Genomic DNA, 24,818 nt, shown 5'->3' with positions numbered 1-24,818 from the left:
TGGGACACTGCGACCATCATAAATATGAGTCGGTTGCCAAGTGTCTGATTTTTGATCACATGACCAGGGGGATGCTGCAACGGTCGTAAGTGTGAAACATGGGCGTAAGTCTCCTTTTTCAGTGCCGTTGTAACTTCAAATGGTCACTAAATGTAACTCAAGGATTGCCTGTATCAGCAATAGAAAAGTATAAAGATTCAACATAAAAATGTTACCAATCTTGTTGTGTTCTACTTTGGATTATGTATGTATGTATGTATGTATGTATGTATGTCTTTGGTTATTCGGGTTTTCTCCCGCGTAAAATTGGAAGTGTCTTGGCGACGTTTCGACGAAGTCCCATTCGTCATCTTCAGGCTGGTGTTTCCGGCTTCGTGCTTCTAGGAGCAATGAAGCACAAAGCCGAAAACACCAGCCTGAAGATGACGAATGGGACTTCGTCGAAACGTCGCCAAGACACTTCCAATTTTACGCAGGAGAAAATCCGAATAACCAAAGACCTACATACAAACACCTGCGAAAACCTCAGAAAACAAATATATACATACATATTTACATACATACATACATACAGCAAACCCATTGCTGGGACTAATTATTTGAAAGGTTATTGCAATTCTTTTTTTATTCCCCCCACTTAAAACTGTCTTAAATGGAAATAATTTGTAGGGACATAATAGAAGATGGACTTATGAAGCAACTGATTATGCCAAGAAGGACCTTTTCCAGAAATACATTTTGTCCCTGCTGCATGAATATTACATCTGAAAAAACCCAACTCTTTGCCTTTACAGATTTGTGTAGAATATTTTGAAGTCAGAATAAGATCTGAAATGCTCTTCTAACATTCCTGGAAAGACTCTGAATTTGAAAGAATCATCAGAACGGTGTCTATGGAGATGGTTATCCCAGCGGTGTTTTTTTTACAAAAGGGAACTTTTGTAAAAAAGGGACTTTCTTGAGGTTTTTTTTGGAAGACATTTTGCTTCTCATCCAAGAAGCTTCTTCAGTTCCAATAAAGTCCATTGGCTTTTGGAAAAAGCACCTTTGGGTCATCAGAAAAGTCCACATCAAGATCAGAATTTGTGAGTTGGCTTCACTAGTATGTTAATGTTGGTAGGAGTGATAACGTCAAGTTGGCTTCTCCATGTTTTGAAACTAAGCAAAGTCATAATTAGGAACTAGAAGCAAGACCATAAAGAACATTGGGACTATAGTTAGACTGGAAAGCTCTCAAAATATCCAATAAAAAGCTAGCAATATCATATAGCTTCATTCTTCAATCATGAGGAATCAACTTTGATTCAAAGGAGATTTACTAGCGCTGATGCCTGCAACTCCATTAATTTATTTCCAATTTGTCTGTGATGGCGAACCTTTTAGAGACCGAGTGCCCAAACTGCAACCCAACACCCACTTATGCATCATCGGGTGCCGGGTGGCTGTGGCCCATTGGGTGGGTGTGGTCCACTGGGTGAGTGTGGCTGTGGTGGTAACAGCAGACTGGGTGGGACTAAAAAGTTCAATCAACTCCAACTTTGCAAGATCTTTTTTTTTCCCGCGAGAAGTTGAAATTGACTGATTGATTGAACCTTTTTTTTTTGTACATGGCGGCGGAGGCCTAAAGCAAAAAAAGTTTTATAAAACCCAGCTGAAGGCCTAGGACTGGGGCGACGGTGCGCGTGCCCACAGAGAGGGCTCTGAGTGCCACCTCTGGCACCCGTGCCATAGGTTCGCCAACACTGGTCTAAGGTAACCAAGATTAACAATAACACGAGCTATTGTTGTTGTTGTTAGTTGCAAAATCATGTCTGACCCATCATGACCCCATGGACAATCCTGTCCTCTATCATCTTCTGGAGTCCATTTAAGCTCATGCCTACTGCTTCAGTGACTCCATCCAGCCACCTCATTCTCTGTCGTCCCCTTCTTCTATTGCCCTCCATCTTTCCCAGCATTAGGCTCTTCTCCAGTGAGTCCTTCCTTCTCATTAGGTGGCCAAAGTACTTGAGTTTCAACTTCAGGATCTGGCCTTCTAAAGAGCAGTCGGGGTTGATCTCCTCTAGGACTGACCGGTTTGAACGCCTTGCAGTCCAAGGGACTCGCAGGAGTCTTCTCCAGCACCATAGTTCAAAGGCCTCAATTCTTTGGCGCTCAGCCTTTCTTATGGTCCAACTTTCACAGCCATACATTGCCACTGGGAAAACCATGGCCTTGACTATACGCACTTTTGTTGGCAGGGTGATGTCTCTGCTTTTTAGTATGCTGTCTAGATTTGCCATAGCTTTCTTCCCCAGGAGCAAGCGTCTTTTAATTTCTTGGCTGCAGTCCCCATCTACCGTGATCTTGGAGCCCGGGATGTTTTTTTTTTTTTCCCCTAAAAAGGCAACTGGACTTTCTTGGTGTTTTTCTTTGAAAACATTTCACTTCTTTCATCCAAAGCTGAAGAAACTTCTTGGGATGAGAAATGAAATGTTTTCAAAGAAAAAAAAATCAAGAGAGTCCACTTGCCTTTTGAAAAAGAAAAGACCTGGATGATTGAGCATCTCCACAGACACCATTCTGATGACTCTTTCAAATCCAGAGTCTTTCCAGGGACTTGAGCATTCCAGACGTCAGGATCTTCTGACTTCAAAATATTCTGCACCAGTCTGTACAGAATCTCCGTAGACATAAGCTATTAGTAAAATGAGTGGGAGAGTTAAACGACAAGGGGATGGATGGAGGTTCTAGGCCAGGAGAAGACGGGGTCAAGGGCCATGCATGACTGATGGCTCAGCGTTAGCGGCTCTCGAAACGTGACACAGGTAAGGCATGCGTGTTCTACTATACCTAAGATGGGAGCACTGGCGCTTCGGCTGCGATCTTCAAGCATCCGAAGAATGCATATAACCAGATGCACAAGAATATATCAAGGGCAACAAGATAAGACATATAAAAATTTAACACCTTCAAGACAGGGGGTAACAATACCAAAAAAGAAAAAAAAAAGACCCAATGCATGCTCGACACAGAGAACTAGTGGATTATATCAGAACGCTCAAACATTCACTTACTCACACCAAGCAAGACAACTGCTGTTACTACTTAAAGACATTTATGTGGCTTTATAGTGAGTAGGGTCTCTTAAATAAGGTAGTTCTCGACATACATGGTTGTTAAGTGAACACAGCGGTCATTAAGCAAAACCATGCTTTGCTCTGGGTGTGGTTTTGAGGTAAAAAAACATGAAATAAGAGCCAGCTTTTGGCGAAACCCATCGTAAACAAAAGTCACAAGATCACGGGAGGCTGCAACTACGTAAATGTGGTTGTGTTGCTGAGCACTTGAAGTTCAGTCATGTAGTTGCAGAGAGGTTGGCTAGACTCTGCTTATGACTACGTGATTCTAGGCTGTCCAGTCATGTATGATTCTAGAGCTGAGGTTGGCTTTTCTGCTACCCCCTCGTAGGGATTCTAAGGCTTTCTCATCACTTCCAATTTGCCTGGTTCTTCCTACCTATCTCTGTTACTTGTGTCAATGATTCTAGCATATATATATATATGTGTATGTATCTATATATATATATATATATATATATATATATACATACACACATACATACATACATACATACACACACACACACACACACACTTGGGAGTCCAAGTATATTTATGTATGTATGTATGTATGTATGTGTACTTTTTTCTATAGTAGAAAGATGTCGTGACCCACAGCTATTGGCCTAAACCAGTGATGCAGTGCCCAAACTGCAACCCAAAACCCACTTATGCACCATTCGGTGCCGGGTGGGTGTGGCCCATTGGGTGGGTGTGGCCCATTGGGTGGGCGTGGCTGTGGTGGTAACAGCAGACTGGGTGGGACTAAAAAGTTCAATCAATCAATTCCAACTTTGCAAGATCTTTTTTTTTTCCCGCGAGAAGTTGAAATTGACTGATTGAACCTTTTTTTTTTTTTGCACACGGCGGCGGAGGCCTAAAGCGAAAAGGTTTTATAAAACCCAGCTGAAGGCCTAGGACTGGGGCAACGGCGTGCGTGCCCACAGAGAGGGCTCTGAGTGCCGCCTCTGGCACCCATGCCATAGGTTCGCCAACACTGGCCTAAACACACAGGCGTGAAGACCTATCCTCACACAGCAAAGTTCACCTTAAGTACCTAAAACCAATTAATTACTAAAATTAATCACCAAACACAATGTGCGTTACCTGTTATTTGGCCATAATTTCCCAGAAACCCAAGGATCCACAGTAGTCAGAATTTTGTGGATACCAAATGAAATATTTGGTGTGATTTGCTTTAGCTACCCAATGCCTCTTTCTGCATTTTGCAAATGGAAAATACCGTAATCCGAGTGGAGTATTTCATCTCCTTCCGCCTATTAGGTACAGGCATTTAAAAGTTGAATGCTACTGGACCTACCCAAGTTAGGAGCGCTTGCCGTTCTTTTGTTACTTTTGATCTTGAAGAAGCCTCGGCCGAAGGAAGACCTGGCTTTGCGAGACCCAAAAGCGTCTTCTTCAGCCGGAGACTTGCAAGGGAGTGTCACATATTTGCTATTCTCCACTGGCGATTTATTCTGATTGGTTGAAAAACAGAACAGGTCAAGTTTGCAGTAACATTCAGGGATGTCGCGGGACCCAAGTGCATTGAAGTCGGAACGATCAAATGTCAAATGAAGACAGCATGCTCAAAATGTAGGTGAATGCTATGATTACACAAGAGGCATCTTATGTTGAAGTTCTCAAGAACTTTAAAGGCATATATTGTCTAAAAGGATTCTAAAGGCTGTCACCTCATGAAGTTTGGATAGGACAGATGCAGCCATGACATATTCTCTGTTATCTCTAAAGCGGGAAATTCTAGCTTAATGGCAGCTAGGAAAACATGGAAAGATCTGATTTAATTTCCTTCATTGGGATAGAGAGATGTTTAATTTACTCTCAACTGTTGTTGCTGCTACTGCTGTTGTTGTTATTGATGATGATGATGATGTTGTTGTTATTAAGACCAGGGCTCTTCAAACTTGGCCCTTTCATGACTTGTGGACTTCAACTGCCAGAATTCCTCAGCCAGGCACGCTGGCTGAGGAATTCTGGGAGTTGAAGTCCACAAGTCATAAAAGGGCCAAGTTTGAAGAGCCCTGATTAAGACCGTTGCAATTGCATTTTCATCCCAAATACAATTCTCATTTAGTTTTTTACATTTCTCCGAATTTTGTAATGCATGAACATTTGCAAACTCTGTAAATTGGTGAGAAACCACAAATGAGAACATTGTTCAACAATAAAGGAATATGATAGGTAGAAAAACAGCCAGCTCTGCCTATCCCATTACCTCTTCTTGCTTGTCTCTGGACTCTTTATCCTGTGGGGAAGAATTGGGCATATTAAATATATTACATAAATTTCACTGAATCACTGATGAATCATTAATGTTAATTAAAACATGTTCAAGTCATCTATGACACACAACTGAATAAAACACCCGGATTATCTTATAAAATAATCTGTTTTATCATGTTTAGAGCCTTTAGACGTTGATTTTTAAAAAAGACAATGAAAAGCTTTTTCTATAAAAATGGTAAACACTATTTTTTTAAAAAAAAAAAAAACCTAGCTAGAATGACATACAGATGTATTTCCATGATGTGTGTATGATTGGGAAGCTTTAATCTCTCTCTCTCTCTGATTTGCTATCGCATAAATGAACATAAATGATTTTTAAGTAATTAATATTCACAGGCAATCCAAAACCCAGATATACAGATTAAGGACTGAAAAGAACAGTATATGTTAATATCAACAGATCAATCATTAATAAGAATATGTGCATGTGCATGTGTGTCTGTGTGTGTTGTGTGTATATGTGTGTTTAAAAAAGGTAGGATTACACACCTCTGAGGCTTCTTTCTTCAAGTTTCCAAGACTGCTAGATTTTTGTAGAGCTGAGCTTTTGGAACAAATTATAAGAAAAGTAAGCAAGCAAAAATTGAATCTTGGGTCTCGTGCATTAATTCAATGAGCAAGGTAAACATTAAAACAAATTACATCATCATTTTTTAAATAAGGAGTGCAAGAAAAGCGAACAACGTAAGACTTAGTTATCAAATTGAGGAAGTTCTCCAATTGATATGTCCTTGAAGGAGAGAACGAGGAATCTCAAAAAAACCCAATGGTTTTTCCACATCTTACTCCTTGAAAACCTAGCCCTTAACAGTGACATGATTTTTTTCCCAGTAGAGGAAAAAAAAACTGGTTAGAATAATTAAAGGAAAGGTCTGATATGCATGGGGCATAGTCAAGAAACTAGAGATTAATCAGTCTTCAAATTGGTTGGGCTGTTGTTCCAAGTTTGCAAATACTTCCGGAATAACCAGGACACCTTTAGAATGCTTTTGGTAAGTTTAGATCCATTGTTTTAAACCATGTTTGAATTCCAAACACGTGGGATGGAATGTCTTAAATTCCAAATGTTTTCCACACAACTACAAATAAATAAATAAAACTTTGTCCCTAATGTGAGTTATGTGCACATCCACAAATGAGACATGGTATGGATGGAAGAGACTATTATGCTGGAGCCCATCCTAAGGGAACTTCTCTCTAGCACAGCGGTTCTCAACCTGTGGGTCGGGACCCCATTTGGGGTCGAATGACCATTTCACGGGGGTCGCCAAACAACGCAGTCCGCCATTTTTTCCCCCTTTTCTTTTCCTTAGCTTTGCTACTCCCTTTTATTTTATTGGCTTTTGAAAGCCAATAGAATAGACTCTCTTGAATAGAGTCTAATTCTATTGGCTTTCAAAAGCCAATAGGAATTGTCCAGGCTGTCTCTGCCCTGCTGAGCCTGCCAAAAGTCCCATTCTGCAAACGGTGCTGCACCAGTTGAGTAGTCCTCGACTTACGACCGGTTGGGGGTCGCGGCATTAAAAAGGTTGAGAACCACTGCTCTAGCAGATTGAATCCTGCAACATTATCTGGGGACACATATATTTGCCTTCATTTGTGAACATCGTCAGTGCTTGATTAACTGCCACAAAACCACCAAACTCAAGAGAGCTCTAAGGACCCCAAAGAGACATGGGTTTGTCAAAACATTTTTCTAAGATAATGCCTGTGCTTACGCGAAACATTGCTCAGGATTCACAGTCCTGTACAACTGGCAATGAGTTGCTACTATACAGAACAACAGAAACATTTCACTTGGCGCTTTTCGATTATATTATTTTAGCTCAAATAAGAAGCCCAGTGAGGGTGATCAAATAGGGCAAGGAATCGCCTGATAAATTCCAATTTAATAGTTCCTGCAGATTCAATTTCCCTCTAAAATTAATTGATGTTATGGGGCTAAAAATTTAAAAAGGCAATAAATGTGTTCAACAGTATGAAGAATCATATAATTGAATCCATTATCCTCAAGCTGTCAGAACAGAAAACTTTGCAAGTGCACATTAGCTCCGAAAATTCATTCTCCTGCAATTTTTGAAACTACGTTTCCAAAACCAGACATACAAAAGATCAAACCGCATGCCTTTTCTTCGTGATTTAAATAACAATATGCAACGAATAAACCCCTACAGGGTTCCAATCATGCAGATAATAAGCATGCTGCCTTTATTTCATTTAGTTTTAGTTTTTAGATTCAGATTCCAAAACTGATTTGCCACACAGGCAAAGGAACAGTTGCTTGAAAAGTCATGCTTCGGTAATAACAAAGAGAAATTATTCTCCTAGAATTGTATCTTTGCAAAAGAGACTTTAAAAATGAAACGCTTTGCTAAGGTAAAACGTTTTATCTTTTTTTCCTAAATTGGAGAACTGGCTTGGTGCAGTGGTTATAAGACTCTGAATTTCTAGTCTTGCAATTAGGCACAAAACCAGCTGAGTGATTTTGGTTAATCCCTCTTGCAAGGGCTAGTCTGGAGTCCAGGAATCAAGTTTGTCTCAAAGACACCAAAAATAAAATCAACTTTATCTCAAGAGGTCCAAAATTGAAAGGAGACATATCAGAAGATTTATTTTATTTATTTTATTTATTAAAATTTATAAACCACCCCACTCCCGCAGGACTCCGGGCAGCTAACAATAAAAACACAATATAACTTAACAAGACAAACAATACAGTAATATTCATCCAGGGGTCAGATTTTATAAACCCCAGGCCTGCTGGAAAAACCAGATCTTAAGCAGCTGGTGGGAGCGGTCCTAATCTCCGGGGGGAGCTGGTTCCAAGACGTGGGCGCCATCACAGAGAAAGCCCTCCCCAGCGGCCCCGCCAAATGGCACTGCTTGGCCGACGGGACCTGAAGGAGGCCCAGCCTGTGGGATCTAACCGGACGAAGGGAACTATGAGGTAGTAGGCGGTCTCGCAAATAGCCTGGCCCTGAGCCATATAGGGCTATAAAGGTAATAACCAACACCTTGAATTGGACCCGGAGACCAATAGGCAACCAGTGCAGCTCGCGGAGGATAGGTATAATGTGGGTGTACCTTTTAAAAGATCCTTTTAAAAGTTTGGAAGACTTCTGATAAGATCAGAGTGTCCTGGTCTGGTTTCAAAACTAGATTCCAGGATAGGAGCATCTTCGTTTCAACACATGCCTTCCTCTCTCTACGATACACTTAAAGATAATTTGATAAACTCTCTCCAAAACAAGTCCATAGGACTTCAATTTCTGTGTCTCCTTCCCAAGCTCCTTCTCCAAACACCACTGAAATACAGGTGGTCCTTGACTGAAAACCACAATTAGGTCCAAAATTTCTGTTGCTAAGGGAGTCATTTGTTGAGCGTCCCCTTTTAGGATTTTTCTGGCCACGGTTAAATGAATCACTGCAGTTTTTGAAGTTAGTCACACAGTTGTTGAAATCTGACTTCCCCCATTGACTTTGCTTGTCAGATGTTTGCCAAAAGGGATCACATGACCCCGGGATGCTGCAACCGTCGTAAATATGAGTCAGTTACCAACTGTCTGAATTTTGATCACGTGATTATGGGGATGCTACAATAGTCGTAAGTGTGAAAAAGGGTCCTAAGTCACTTTTCTTTCAGTGCTGTTGTAACTTTGAGCGCTCACTCAATGAACTGTGTATGTCAGTGTTTCTCAACCTTGACCATTTTAAGGCATGTGGACTTCAACTCCCAGAATTCCACAGCCAGCAATGCTGGCTGTGGAATTCTGGGAGTTGAAGTCCACATGCCTTAAAATGGTCAAGGTTGAGAAACACTGGTGTAAGTCAAGAACTAGCTGCACTTTTAGTAATCACAGAGTATCAAGAAGCAGATTTCAGAGTTTGTTACTGCATCCCCTTCTCAGCCTACCATGTCTACTTGATTAAGCTTGAATATTGTCTCACCGATTCGCTGCCAAATAATTATTGGGTTAGAAATGGTTACCAAAAAATAGGCACCTCAATTCAGCAAAGCATTTAGTAACTTCATTAACTGAAGCACAGGTGCTCGTGATTAGTTTAGGACAGTGGTTCTCAATCTGTGGGTCGGGACCCCATTTGGGGTCGAACGACCATTTCACGGGGGTCGCCAAACAAGGCTGTCCGCCATTTTTCCCCCCTTTTCTCTGGCCATGCCCCTGGCACCCAGTGATGTATAAGTGGTTGGGGGTCACCACAACATGGGGAACTGTATTATGGGGTCACGGCATTAGAAAGGTTGAGAATCACTGATTTAGGAGCACTGGAAAATCAAATCTCTTTTGCCTTGCCAAAAAGCTAGCCAGAAATTGTTTGGGAATGTATTACAAAATCCGACAAATCCCTGGTGCTATACAACTTGCTTGGAGATGCTTCATGCTGTAACAGAAAAGGAAAACTAAACTAGAGTAACTGAAAGAGCCGCAGGGAAATACGAGCATGGGGGGAAAAAAAAAACAACAGTAGTAACCGGGAAGGGTCAAAAAAATCAAAATGGCAGCCATTCTTTTGTTCCCATCCTCTCTGTGGACCCCCCCTATCAACAACACGAAGGCACTTCTGTAAAACAGTTTAATAGTTTTTGGGTTCGGATGTGCCCAGATTTACATTTTTATAGGATACTTACATTTTTGTATCACTTAGCTGGGTTTCTATGGAAACCACCGCTGGGTGTTTTTCACTGCAAGAAGAAAAAAAGAAAGAAAATAAAGAGAGCCTTACAAATATTGCCTCATCTAATAAATAGTATTATTACCAATAAAAGTACTGTTTCTGATAGAAGTATTATTTCTTCCAGAAAGAACATAAATGTAGTCAGGTCTCGCTGACTACAAATTAAATTTGACAGCAATCTATGGATTGCACTGATATAAAATTTCCATAGGGATTTTTGAAGGAAATTAGGAGAAGCCCACAAAATATTGTAGGAAAAAAAATCTCTGGCTAAATGCTACTCAATTTTGCCCAATCCCCTCCCCCTCCCCCCCTCCCCCCATTTGAATTCTTGATGTTTTTGCTCACACTGTCAAAATATTGTCCTTCTAAGATCTAGACAAGCCTATCAAAATCATTGGGTTTGGTTTAGGACTCAGCAGGATAATAATAATCATAGTTATTCAAAAATTACTTGACATCCTCTGCCGCATTAGTCTGTCAGTTACTGGAAATAGCAAACGTTACCAAATTTGATATTTATGTACTCCAATAACTAACTCCATATTATGTTGATTTGTTCAAGATCTCACTTTACGAACGAAATCTATCGATCCTAAATTTATCGGGTTCAATTTTTTTTCATGAAAAACTTAGTGACTTTTGCATAAAGTGTCTCTACCTGTTTTCACATGCAATTTCTATCTTGGATGGGTTGTTTCCTTTATCAGTCTGTTCTTCTGAATGTCTGAATGACTGTGAAAAAGAAGGAAGGGAAACTTGCAAGACACTAGTGTGGAGCTGGATGGAAGTCTACAAGAGAAGGACATTATATTTTGCATTAAGAGACAATAGACACCCATTTATTAGCCAAATACAGAAGCACAACACAAGCTCCATAATTTGAACCCTTCAAATGATCTTCTTTAGGGTGTTTATATAATTTGAAGCTAATAGTATTTAATGTTTTGAAATGTCCTAAATCTGAAAATCTGCATTCACAGCACTGTAAACAGTATTCATTCCTGGATTTTAAAAAGCTTTCCAAGAAAAAAAATCTAAAAAAAAATATAATACTAAGGATCCAAAATTAAATTAGACAAAGCACTTGTATATGCATGGAAAGGTGATATTTTTTTAAATTGCTCATGCACTTTAAACAATCCCATCTCGATTCTAAAACTAAATTTCAAACGCACCTTGCCACGTCTATTTCACTCTTTTCTAAAACAATCCAGGTTACCCAATTCCACATTCAATAATATAATAGGATACAAATGGCTGATAACCTTCTAATTCTTATAGAGCACAAACCGTGCTTTGCGAAAACAGCAGATAACTGTGGAGCTGTGGACTTTTATCCCTCCTTGATATCCAACTTGGTCTTCAACTTACCGGACCATATGCAAGAGAAACTGAGGCAAGAGCCAGAAGAACAAATGTCTATGGAGAGTCTCAGTCATCCAGATCATGGTTGTCCCAAAGGTGCTGTTTCAAGAAGCAACTGGACTTTCTTGTTTTTCTTTGAAGACGTTTCGCTTCTCATCCCAGAAGCTTCTTCAGCTCTGACTGAATGGTGGGGAACCAAGTCAGAGCTGAAGAAGCTTCTTGGATGAGAAGTGAAACGTCTTCAAAGAAAAACAAGAAAGTCCAGTTGCCTCTTGAAAAAGCACCTTTGAGATAGAAGAACAAATAAATCATAAAACAAGTTATGAGAAAGGCTTTAAGGTTCTAATGCTATAATGACTGTGAATATTATTCCTTACTGCTGGAAGCTTTATGGATGATAAATACTGTCTAATCTAGTGGACAGCTCAATAACTTCACACCCTAAAAGGGGACTGAAGGCTAAAGCATATAAGGTTGCTGGAATTGGGTATGTTTATTTTAATGAAGAGAAGGACGAGGGGGGATAAGATAGCAGTCTTCCAATATCTGAGGGGCTGCCCCAAAGAAGAGGGAGTCAAGCTATTCTCCAAAGCACCTGAAGGCAGGACAAGAAGCAATGGAGGGAAACTAATCAAGGAGAGAAGCAACCTAGAACTAAGGAGAAACTTCCTGACAGTTAGAACAATTAACCAGTGGAACAACCTGCCTCCAGAAGCGGTGAATGCTCCAACACTGGAAGTTTTTAAGAAGAGACTGGACAGCCATTTGTCCAAAAGGGTGTAGGGTTTCCTGCCTGAGCAGGGGGTTGGACTCGATGACCTCCAAGGTCCCTTCCAATGTTGTTGTTATTAGTAGCAGTAGTAGTAGTAGTATGGCAGGGATATCAATTCAATTTCCCAGAATGTCTCAGAACTTTCAATCAATCAATCAAAGAAGCAAGAAGAGAAGCAATCTAGAACTAAGGAGAAATTTCCTAACAGTGATTACCAACCACCAGTGGAACACCTTGCCTCCAGAAAGCTCCATCACTGGAGGTTTTTAAGAAGAGACCGGACAGCCATTTGTCTGGAACGGTACAGGGTCTCCTGCCTGAGCAGGGGGTTGGACTAGAAGACCTCCAAGGCCCCTTCCAACTCGGTTACTCTGTTAGAAGGCTAACGGAGGGGAAAACTGAAATACCTCTTCAGAACTTTTTGTCCTCAAGTCTTCGTGATTCGGAGAACTTGAGAGCGGTGTAGAAGATGGAGTTTTCTCCCCTTCGCTTAGAGTCTGCGGTTCTAACAAGATTGAGGAAACCGATACTGGACTCCCAGAGTCCTCATATTCATCATCCTTGCCTGAGAGTAGAAAAATCAGAAATTTATAGATCAAGTATCTTCTTTGGCAAGGGTGTCAAACTCAATTTCACTGAGGGCCGCATCAGCATTGCGGTTGCCCTTGGGGGGGGCCAGGTGGGTGTGGCCAGAGTGGGTACAGCCTACTGGGTGGGCGTGGATGGAGTGGGTGTAGTCTACTGGGTGGGCGTGGCCAGTTCTACATAATTTGCGTCAAGGGTGCCTGTGGGGGCCTGAGCAGGAGTGGGACAGATCTGAGGGTCTCTGGCAGAAGGGGGTGGGACCGGGGCAAGCGCCAAAGCATGGTCCATTTCTTCATTCCTCACAAAGGGGGACACCTCCCCAGCATGCACCCAGGGGGTGGGGCCAACGCGGCAGGGGCTGGTTCCTCGCTGTTTCCAGACAGCCTTGTGGAGCTAAGACTGAACGTGTTTCAGCATAGATGGCCACCACAAAATTGTACATTGGCTCCTGGCCGGCCTGGGCCAGGGCCAAGGCAGTGGGAGCCGTTCCCTCACTGTTTCCAGGATGGCTTCGCGGGCCACGTGAAACCACTTCGCGGGCCGCATCCGGCCTCCGGGGCCTTGTGTTTGACATGTCTGTTCTTTGGGATCACGGTTTGTTGCTCTGCAAGTAGTCAAACCAAACCAGTGGTGGGGTTCAAATATGTGAAGAACCGGCTCTCTGTGTGGATGCCGCTTCCGGAAGTCCATTCTGGGCCTGGGCAACAAAAAATTAGCTACCGGTTCTGCCAAAGTGGTGCGAACTGGCTGAATCCCACCACTGAACCAAACTCTTAAGAGCTGCTCTTATCCATGAAGAAGGTTTTTTTTAAAAAATATATATATATATATTCTGTTAAAAAGAAAAGTTCTGGTCTCTATTCTCTATTAAGAAAGACTGCTGAAGAATTCTTAATTAAACTGTAGGCTGCATTTCCTGATCTGAAAGTACGGAGTATGTTCTGCTGTGCCCTAACAGAACAATTCTTGTATTTTGGTAGTCAGAAATTAACCCTACAAACCGGGACTTAACCAGGTGTGGTAAACCATGTTTCATTGGAGAGATAAGTGGCAAAAACAAGAAATACAGGGGCAAAATGGCATTTTAATTTCAAATTAGAATAAATCATCAATAAAAATAAAAATATTATAAACCTTGGGTACAATCCCCAAACAACTGGCGCACCAGTTGAACACCCTTGGCATTGACAAATTCAACATCCGTCAATTGCAAAAGGCAGCTTTACTAAGATCAGCTTACATCCTACAAAAACATCTGTAATACCATAGAACAGTGTTTCTCAACCTTGACCATTTTAAGGCATGTGGACTTCAACTCCCAGAATTCCACAGTCAGCATTGCTGGCTGTAGAATTCTGGGAGTTGAAGTCCACATGCCTTAAAATGGTCAAGGTTGAGAAACACTGCCATAGAACATCACCATCTGCCTATCTCAGGTCCTTGGGAAGGATTCGATAAGACAAAAATGCCCAATCCAATCTGAACATCTGGCTGACTGTAGTACAAACCAGAATTTATAAGCAATAATAAGTAACAAAGAAGTAACTAACAAAATAACTAAAATAATAAATAAATACATACATTAGAATAAGCCACAGAAACAAGAGCTAGCCATGGAGTTATACAAATTGTCTCCGTGCTCAAGGCTTACTCCTTATTCCTATCAGCATTGTTAGTCTAAAATGTTTTACAGGTGTCTGTGAAAAATGAAAACTAAAAACTGCTAAAGCTCCTTTCGGGATCCTACTTACGGAAAACATCAATTCCACCCTTTCTTAGATCAAGAATCTTTCAGACCAGGGGTAGGCAACCTTGACTCTTTTATGACTCGTGGACTTCAACTCCCACAATTCCTGAGCCAGCCGTGCTGAGGGGAAAGAGAGAGGTTTCCAAGCTGAGCCATGCTGGATCAGGAATTCTGGGAGTTGAAGTCCACGAGTCATAAAAGAGCCAAGGTTGCCTACCCCTGCTTCAGACAGTCCCTCGTGCTCTGTCACCTTGTGGATTGACCACTGCAGTATGCGCTACATGGGGCTGCTTTTGAAGACCATCCAGAAGCTTCAGTAAGTGCATAATACAGGGGTGTAGGCACTGGGGTACCCCAGTGTGCCCAAGTATCCCTTTCCCTTTAGGTTCCCTTCCGAGTTTATTTTCTTTGCCATCCCTGTTCTGCTGTACTGCTTTTTCTTTTTTTAAAAGTCTTCTTTCTTATTAAATGATTTAACAACTGAAAACTGCCCAGAGCTGCTGGGAATCAGGTGGCACATTAAATTTAGTACAATATTGCATTATCCGTTATGCCGAGATGCCAACTGGTAACAAGAGAAACCCTAATTATAGAGGTGGCCTTTTCTGTTCATCTATTTCTATCTTTTATGAATTCTGATTGTGGCCGCTATAAAAAACAAAACAAAACAGGGCAGTTAGCAAAATGTGATTCTATACCTTTCTTCCCTTGAGCCAAAATCACCATATCCTGCACCTTCTTGTAGCGATTAAGGGACTGACGAAGATCCTCAATCTTCCGATCCTAAAACAGAGAAAAACCCTCTGTTTGAGTGACTTAAAACATAGAATAATAAGGTTGAAAGGACCCTGGAGGTCTTCTAGTCTAACCCCCTACTCAAGAAGGAGACTCTGCTTGAACATCAAACTCATTTAGAAATAATACACACACTTAACACAGTTATAATTCAGCAGTACGGTCACACAACACTCTGAACTGAAGGATGTAAACACAACTTCCGTCTGTGGCACTTGAAGGCTTCTGTGTCTTTTTCCAGGATAGAATGCGAAGGAAATTGGGGCTGATCCCTTTGTGCTTTGAAGCACTGGGTAGTGTCTCATTCTGAAGCACTGCAAACTCCAGAATCTTAAATGAGAGGGCCTTGGTGCTCATTGAGCTTGGTTGTTTTCTTGCAGACATTTCATGACCCAAGTAGGTAACATCATCAGTGTCAGAGGGGAGTGGGTCTAATATCTGGCTTGTATGTCCAATGAACTTGCTACCTTCAAAGAAGGAAGGGTATCTCTCTCTCCTTTAATTGAATTCCAGTGAAAGTCTCTACCTATCCAGGAACTCTGCTTTGCCAATGTTCTTGCTTGCAAGGCAATCTCATTTACCTGCAAGTAATCATACATCACATCCTCCCTTCAGTGTTTCCCACTAACTGCAAACAGAACAAGGACGTCACTTTTAAACGGGCTCCATCAGCTCAATCCGCCTTCTGTTTATTTACCAAAATCAAAATCAGAAAAGTATTTTCATATCTACCTTTTCTTCATTCGCCGCCAATAAAGATTCCACGGCCTTCTTCATCTTTTGGACCTCAACATCTAAAAGGTAAAAGCTACCGCTTACAAAAATGTGGAAGGATAGAAGGAACACCATCTCTTGACCAACTCTACAGTTTAGCATGGAGCAGGAGGAAATACAAATGGACTTCCTTTCAATTAAATCCAAAATTTAAGGAGGAAGAAATCAAATTAGTGATTATCGAGCAAGGGGCATGTGGTGATTCATGCTAGTTGAAGATTAAAGTAACCGTCATTCCTTGCACGCTTCTCGGCCATTACACTACTGAGAGCATTCAAAGACACTGCAATCCAGCTTGTTAAGTTGAAGTTCAACATGAAACCACGGTGCTAACCAGGTCGACAAATTTTAAGTCAGGGACAATGTGTGAAGGACACAAAAGCAAAGTGTGAAGTGGGAATTCTAAACCAAAGACTTTCTGATTGTTGACTCCTCTTACCAACTATGCAACTGTAGCTCTGCAAAAATACAAGGGAATGCTCAATCTTATTAATTTATCAGGAATGTTAGAAATCTCCAAAGATTAAAACATTCCCAATAGTTTGAAACAACGATGACGCTTCTGTAACATCAGCAGCCACATAAAAGGAAACTGAACAACTGAAGAAATGTAAAAAAGGAAAACAACAGTAGAAGACAAGGAAATGGATGGTGTCAATTGATTAGAAGTGATTGTGAAATAAGATATTTGTGATAAAAGGGTGGATATATCTGTTGTGATCAAAAGTCATGCCGATATGTGTCACTTCAGCTTAAGTTTCACACACACATAAAAATGGTTGAAGACAGTACCGGGTATGACCTAACCAGATGCCAGCTGAACATATTTTTGTGAATTGTGATAAATAAAATCAATTAGTCTTGTGAGAATGGAATTCATCAGAGTTATTTGTTGCTCTCAGATCCACTCAATCAATTCAGCCAAACTGAAATGGCTGGCTCAGGAATTCTGGGAGTTGAAGTCACGAGTCATAAAGGAGCCAAGGTTTGAATTCTGGACTTCAAATCCCAGAATTCCTGAGCCAGCATGGCTCAGCTTGGAAACCTCTCCCATTCCCCTCAGCATGGCTGGCTCAGGAATTCTGGGAGTTGAAGTCCCACGATGGCTCATAAAAGAGCAGGAATTCAACGAGTCATAAAAGAGCCAAGGTTGCCTACCTTTGGCCTAGGCCTAGGCCACTTTATGACTCGTGGACTTCAACTCCCAGAATCCCTGAGCCAGCATGGCTCAGCTTGGAAACCTCTCTTTCCCCTTTGGCTCCGTTCAGCCAAGGCTGGCACTTCAGGAAAATCCTAAAAGGCCCAGTGCTCCATTTGTATTACATACTCAAGAGTGTTCCCAATTGTAAACCAAGGACTGGAATTATCGCATTAGAAACCCACCACTTCCTTTAAAGGGAAAATACAGGGAATCTCGACTTACAACAGTTCATTTAGTGAGCGTTCGAAGTTACAACTTAGGACCATTTTTCACACTTAGGGCCACTGCAGCATGCCCATGATCACCTGATCAAAATTCGAATGCTGGGCAACTGGCTGGTACTTACGACAGCTGAAATGTCCCGGATTCACGTGAGAACTTCTGTCAAGCAAAGTCAAAAAGCCAGATTCCCTTAATTAACAACTGTGTTACTAATTTAACAGCTGCAGCGATTCGCTGAACAGCCGCGGCAAGCCAGGTTATGAAAGGGGGGCAAAATTTACTTCATGGCTGTCTCACTTAGCAACAGAAATTTTGGGCTCCGTTGAGGTCATAAGTCGAGGATCACCTGTAGAGCATTTAAAACACAAGGGTTCCCCTTTACAGTTTCTCTTGGATATTCGCTGAACGAGAGATGAAGAGCGAAGGTGAGGGTTAATATGATTTTAACATGATACATGCAGGAAGTGCTACTGAGAAAACAATGTATGACATGTGTTTGGGAGAGGACACCAAAAAAAAATCTTACTTTTATCTTTCAGCTTCTTTTTACAATTGTCATCTGTGCAGGAAGACCCACGAGATTGAAAAATTAGATTCCGAGCGTTAAAAGCATGTGCAAGACAAACCAAACTCAAACTCCCTGTATTTATTTACAAATATAAATCTAGAACTTCCGGGCAGTTCATTTAGCACGCCTATTCCAAGTTTCACACCCCCTAACAACCTTGTGAAGTTGGGCTGAGAGTGTGTAACTGGTAAAATCGCTTCCTAAATTTCCATGGCTGAAATTGACCTGATTTTAAATCTTCCGCAAGTTAACCTCTTAGCGTCTAAAGCGCAATGCGATTCTTTATTTGTGGTTCACACAAGGCCACTGTAAATGATCATGACTTTAGGCTAACCCACCAAATATAAAGCCTTCGCAATAATATAGATGTCTTTATTAAAGAAGGACTAGGGGTGACATGATAGCAGTGTTCCAATACCTCAGGGGCTGCCCCAAAGAAGAGGGAGTCAAGCTCTTCTCCAAAGCGCCTGAAGGCAGGACAAGAAGCAATGGATGGAAATGAATCAAGGAGAGAAGCAACCTAGAACTAAGGAGAAACTTCCTGACAGTGAGAACAATTAACCAGTGGAACAACCTGCCTCCAGAAGCGATGAATGCTTCAACACTGGAAGTTTTTAAGAAGAGACAGGACAGCCATTTGTCTGAAATGGTATAGGGTTTCCTGCCTGAGCAGGGGGTTGGACTAGATGACCTCCAAGGTCTCTTCCAACTTTATTATTATTATTATTATTATTATTATTATTATTATTATTATTATTGTTATTGTTATTGTTGTTGTGTTGTTGTTAATATTATTATTAAAAAGATTATTTATTTATTAATTTATAGCTATTTGGTTATTTTAAAATTTAAATTAAGCTAATAAAACTAGTGATAGTAAGTGTTAAATAACTAATACTATTTATTAGTTAAAAAAAATTTTTTAAAAAAAAAACACCAAATACACCCTCCTTATTCCCAGCTGGATAAATTGCAACAAGGATTGCAATTCTGTAACCTGTCTACAATCACAAGTTGACTTGAACGGCATCTAAACTCAGTGAATAAATTAACTGTTATTTATTAAACTCGTGACTCACCCACCTTCAGGAAGTAAAAACCAGCTTATAGCGCCATAAATAAAAACTTGTGGACTCTTTATTTTAAGAAGTCCGTGCTTGTTTAGTTTTATTAAAGCTGTACGTTTAGCTGTTCCTTGTTCTGAAAACATTTCAGCAATCTTCAGCATGCTTGCTGATGTTAATTTGGAAGGGTAAACGCTTGGCTTTTGGGATATGTGTTTTAAAAGAAAATTCTGCTTGCCAAAACTCATTTATTATTGGCTTTTGGGATGTGTGTTTTAAAAGAAAATTCTGCCTGCCAAAACTCATCTGCTTAAAGAATGTCCAGAGTAAATTTGCTTACTTACTTGTAGGGTGTAGAGCAGTGGTTCTCAACCTTTTTAATGCCGCGACCCCCAACTGGTCGTAAGTCAAGGACTACTCAACCGGTCATCAGTCGAGGACTACTCAACTGGTGCAGCACCGTTTGCAGAATGGGATTTTTGGCGGGCTCAGCAGGGCAGAGACAGCCTGGACAATTCCTATTGGCTTTTGAAAGCCAATAGAATTAGACTCTATTCAAGAGAGTCTATTCTATTGGCTTTCAAAAGCCAATAGAATAAAAGGGAGTAGCACAGCTAAGGAAAAGGGTGGAAAAAATGGCGAACTGCGTTGTTTGGCGACCCCCGTGAAATGGTCGTTCAACCCCAAATGGGGTCCTGACCCACAGGTTGAGAACCACTGGTGTAGAGGGAGAGGCAAATATAGTTTCTGCCTTCTTTAAAAAAATAAGTAACAACGTTTCTAAGCCCAAAGTTTCTCAACCTTAGCAAGTTTAAGATCTGTGGGCTTCAACTTCAACTGTGTGAAATCCCACAATCCCCCAGCCAGCATCACAAAAGCGGTGTTTACCATTTTGGCCTCACCTTTGCCATTTAGGTCAACGTCTCCTTTCCCTTGAAGGGCCAGTTTTTCTTGCAATCGTTTTATTTCTGATTCCTTCTGTTCTAATTTCTCTTTTAAAAACAATAGTTCTTCCTGGGCAGACAGGAAAAAAAAAATCAATATATTTGGCTTTCACTTTTAAAAAAGACAGCTTTAAACCGAAGTTGGCTGTTTAAAGTAGAGATGGCGTTCATTTATTTTTAAATAATCATATCAGATTTGGCCAAAATGGGGATCACATGACCCCGGGACACTTTGACCGTCATAAATATGAGTCATTTGCCAAACATGTGGATTTTGATCACGCAACAATGGGAATGTTGCAACAATCATAAGTCACTTCAAAGGGTCATTAAAGAAATGGTTGCAAATTGAAGTTTATCTGTGCAAATATAAAATGTAAAAATAATCTCTCTTCTAGCCACAAAGCCATCCATCTCTGATTTAAACATTTAATATCCTGGGTTGAACTGAAATGTGATCCTAAAAGGATCTTCATTACCATTTAGTCATGCATGACACATTTTCCCCAACAATTAGGTATACAATACTGACAGCACAATTCTACACTCGCCTGCTTTCAATGGAAGTGACTCCAGATTGAAAGTTAAAATGACATCTTTCACAACACAAAATGCTTCAGCATGCTTTTATGCTTAAAATCATAAAAACAGTGCATATGTAGGAATGCAACTATGTGCTCCGTACATTTGTTCGTGGAAAAAATACAGACATGGATAAAAGAATTAACTATGATAGGATATGGGGATACCCCACAAATATAAATATCTTGCTGAGATTATAAATAGTTTTTGATTCGTTTGTTTGTTTGTTTTTAAGGAAACTCAAATTAACATACACCATCATAAAATGTTTAAATAGGAAGGAAAGAATTATAAAAGTTTAGAACTGTGTTTCAGGATTAAGATTCAAATAATAGAACATTAATCTTCATATGGATGGCCCTGGTAAGGAATAATTCATTCTCACATACAACCCAAATGAATCTATCATGTTGGGATGCCTAACTCCATAATGCCTCTCAGATTCATTAGTCACTTTTCCCCCAAAATAATTGGCTAAAATATCAGAGAACGGATGGAATTTTATCCTTAGACATAGTTCCAAATTATCTTTCTGAGAACAGCTGATTTTTGTAAAAAATTCCTGGATGCCAGCAGTTGAAACTCAGGGGTTAGGGGATTTTTTAAAAAAAAAAAAATTCAAGCCAAAATCAAAAACAGTGGGCAGGCTGAGACCCAGAGTGGAATTTTACTCTTAAAAATTGTTCTGGATTCTGGATCACAGAAAAAGGTATGTGTTCTTGTACAGTTGTGTACCAAGTAGTGGAGAGTGAGACAGCATATATATTGTATACAAAGGGAGGATCCAGGGGTAGGCAACTTGGCTCTTTAATGACTCGTGGACTTCAACTCCCAGAATTCCTGAGCCAACATGGGGGAAACCTTGGCCCCCTTCATGACTCGTGGACTTCAACTCCCAGAATTCCTGAGCCAGCATGGCTCAGCTTGGAAACCTCTCCCTTTCCCCTCAGCGTGGCTGGCTCAGGAATTCTGGGAGTTGAAGTCCACGAAGTCGTAAAAGAGCCAAGGTTGCCTACCCCTGGGAGGATCAATCAGTTTTACAAGAGGTCTAACTGATTTTATCAAACACTGATTTTAATCAGCAATTATTCAATATTTTTCCTCCTGACCCTGTTCTTTGTTACAACATCTGGAAGGTATATTCACACCCACATATACAAGCATGTCAGTAGGGAAGGAGAAAGCCCTAGGATTTGGCTTTTAGATGGAATAGTTAAAGTAGTTTGAGAAAATGGAGCACTCAGCCTTTTACAGGATTTTCATCTGACCTTCCTCAATATATCCTAGGCCAGGGGTAGGCAACCTTGGCTCTTTTATGACTCGTGGACTTCAACTCCCAGAATTCCTGAGCAGCATGGATCAGCTTGGAAATCTCTCCCTTCCTCTCAGCGTGGCTGGCTCAGGAATTCTGGGAGTTGAAGTCCACGAGTCATAAAAGAGCCAAGGTTGCCTACCCCTGGCCTAGGGAATTGCAATGCAGGAAAGACAATTTTTGTTTGTGCATGTGTGCTTGTGTATATAGACAAATACATACAAGCCTACACAAACACACGCATGCACACATATATTGTATACTTCCTAGCCTCCCTTTTTATAAAATTAAAATTCTAGAGGGTTCTAGTGACCCAATTTAATTTTTTTTTAATGCAGATAGGCCAAAAATCAAGGAATCTTCTCTGCAACAGAAGCATACTTGTCAACGAAAATATAACAGGTTAACACAGCCTGAAATTCAAAATGGCATACCTAAGATTGTGTTTCTTTTTAAGCTCAGGTTAATGTGGTGAACACATTTCAAGAAAGAATGGCAACTGATGGTTTTCTGTGTTATGCTAAATCAAATTTTTTTTTAAACAGAAACAGAGATATTTTAGAAACACACAGAGAGATATTTTGGTTTAGCTGGAGACATAAATCGGAGGGATTTACATAGGAACAGGAGGGGAAAAAATCCACACATGCATTGCACCAAAAAAAAAAAAAAAGTTTAAAAATACAGACAAACAAAATGGCAAAGAGGGTTTACGAAAGCCGTGGAAAATAAATGATTCAAAAACCACCAATCTACCAGACCTTCAGCATTTGGCATTTTTGCTCCATCCGCTGTTTTTCATACTGCATCTGGCCCACTTTGATTTTCATGCTAGAAAGTTTGGCCATTAAAGACTGGCAAGAGGGACAGAGGATTGAAAGAGAAGTAAAGATGTAGGAAGGGAAAAGGCTAAATAATAAGAATAATAAACAGGACTACGTTCAAAGCAAAAGAGCTGACTTTTAATGAAAGATACGCCTATCAAAAGACATCAAACCTTTGAAGCAAAAGACCTTATATTAGCTATTCAATATGATGGACAGATCTAACAGGAATTGTGCAATGTGACTGGTCAATTGGGTTTAGCTATGCTCTGGGTTTGATCACCAAAGCTTGTGCTTTGGACTATGTAAGAAGGTGAATCTTCCATTTGTCTTCAACTTCTGAAAGCAGTCCTTTTTCTCTTGGATCCAGTCCCATTAATAATGATTAATGATTGTCCCTCAAGCTAGAAGGACATCATAGAACAGTGATGGCAAACGTTTTGGAGACTGAGTGCCCAAACTGCAACCCAAAACCCACTTATGCATCGTAGGGTGTCGGGTGGGTGTGGCCCGTTGGCTGGGCGTGGCCCATTGGGTGGGCGTGGCTGCGGTGGTAACGGCAGACTGGTTGGGACTCAAAAGTTCAATCAATCAATTCCAACTTTGCAAGATCTTTTTTTTTCCTGCGAGAAGTTGAAATTGACTGATTGATTGAACCTTTTTTTTTTCCTACATGGTGGAGGCCTAAAGCGAAAAGGTTTTATAAAACCCAGCTAAAGGCCTAGGACTGGGGTGACGGCGCACGTGCCCACAGAGAGGGCTCTGAGTGCTGCCTCTGGCACCCGTGCCATAGGTTCGCCACCACTGTCATAGAACAAAAACAGATGTTTTTCAGTTGAGAGTTTCTACGAACCGTGGCTCATGACCTTGCCAAACTTACACCTCTCCAAAAATGTAAGCACATAGAATTTCAGGCAGAAGTAAATAACCTATCATAGAGACATAGGACTTGGTGACAAAAGAGCTTTTTTCTTTAAAAAAAAAGGCAATGATCTTTCTTCAGACATCCACCAACCTAAATAAGAGTTTCTTTGGGACAAGGCATAATGTTCTGACTTCGGAATTATTACGAGGAAAATATTCTAAAATTCCATTTGCGAAATATGTTTGTCCATTAAAACTGGAGATATGAAAAACTGTCCAACACAGTAATTTTCTGTAGCTTCTAGAGAGCTTTGTAATTCCTATAACCTGCTCCTTTTACATCAATACCTATAGCAATCTGACAATACTTCTAGTTTCGTCCTTTTTTTGCGGACTGTAAATCAATTAGATTATGGCCAAATATTAAGCAGCATCTATACAAATTAGGCATCAATTGATAGAGTCTTCCCACAATTATAACATACCTTTTGTATCAACTATCACGATTATTTATATTACTCTACTTTTATTTATTTTTACATTGTTATCAGTTATACCTTCAATCTTTGGCTCTGGGCTGTAAGAAAAGATTGGGGAGTTGTAAGCTTGGGAAATGATGTGGCTGCTTTCGGACTAGAGGTAGGGAACGATTGCCCCTTTATGACTTATGGACTTCAACTCCCAGAATTCCACAGCCAGCATGGGAGAACGATGGCCCCTTTATGACTTATAGACTTCAACTGCCAGAATTCCAGAGCCAGCATGGGGAAACTATGAATTCTTTATGACTGGGGGACGTCAATTCCAAGAATTTCTGAGCCAGCATGGGGGAACTATGGTCCCTTTATGACTGGTGGACTTCAATTCCCAGAATTCCTGAGCCAGCATGGGGGAACTATGGTCCCTTTATGACTGGTGGACTTCAATTCCCAGAATTCCTGAGCCAGCATGGGGAAACAATGGTCCCTTTATGACTGGTGAACTTCAACTCCCAGAATTCCTGAGCCAGCCATACTGGCTCAGGAATTCTGGGAGTTGAAGTCCACCAGTCATAAAAGGGCCATTGTTTCCCACCCCTGATGTACACAGATAC

The 24,818-nt window shown here is 40.7% G+C and overlaps 1 protein-coding gene across 12 annotated transcripts in view; it reads right to left on the bottom strand.

Moving 5' to 3' along the window:
- Positions 1-24,818, bottom strand: part of PPFIBP1 (PPFIA binding protein 1) — a 106,540-nt gene that overhangs the window by 19,246 nt on the left and 62,476 nt on the right. For 3 of the 12 annotated variants that reach the window (XM_039353420.1, XM_039353422.1, XM_039353421.1), the window contains 12 exons: positions 22,799-22,891; positions 20,102-20,213; positions 18,094-18,126; positions 16,103-16,164; positions 15,274-15,358; positions 12,651-12,808; positions 10,765-10,895; positions 10,057-10,110; positions 5,898-5,952; positions 5,338-5,367; positions 4,423-4,579; positions 2,833-2,865 (listed from right to left, as the gene is read on the bottom strand). In XM_039353420.1, the coding sequence (XP_039209354.1) occupies positions 2,833-2,865; positions 4,423-4,579; positions 5,338-5,367; positions 5,898-5,952; positions 10,057-10,110; positions 10,765-10,895; positions 12,651-12,808; positions 15,274-15,358; positions 16,103-16,164; positions 18,094-18,126; positions 20,102-20,213; positions 22,799-22,891 (1,003 nt within the window). The remainder of the gene's footprint in view (positions 1-2,832; positions 2,866-4,422; positions 4,580-5,337; positions 5,368-5,897; positions 5,953-10,056; positions 10,111-10,764; positions 10,896-12,650; positions 12,809-15,273; positions 15,359-16,102; positions 16,165-18,093; positions 18,127-20,101; positions 20,214-22,798; positions 22,892-24,818) is intronic. The other 9 variants (XM_039353425.1, XM_039353423.1, XM_039353432.1 and 6 more) reach the window with 7 other exon arrangements.

The sequence above is a fragment of the Crotalus tigris genome, unplaced genomic scaffold, assembly GCF_016545835.1.
Source record: "Crotalus tigris isolate CLP2741 ecotype Arizona unplaced genomic scaffold, ASM1654583v1 scf7180000018523.1292444, whole genome shotgun sequence".
In the NCBI taxonomy this organism is placed as follows: domain Eukaryota; kingdom Metazoa; phylum Chordata; class Lepidosauria; order Squamata; family Viperidae; genus Crotalus; species Crotalus tigris.
The sequence above is the reverse complement of the archived record's forward strand: the minus strand, read 5'-3'. Positions and strand labels throughout refer to the sequence as shown.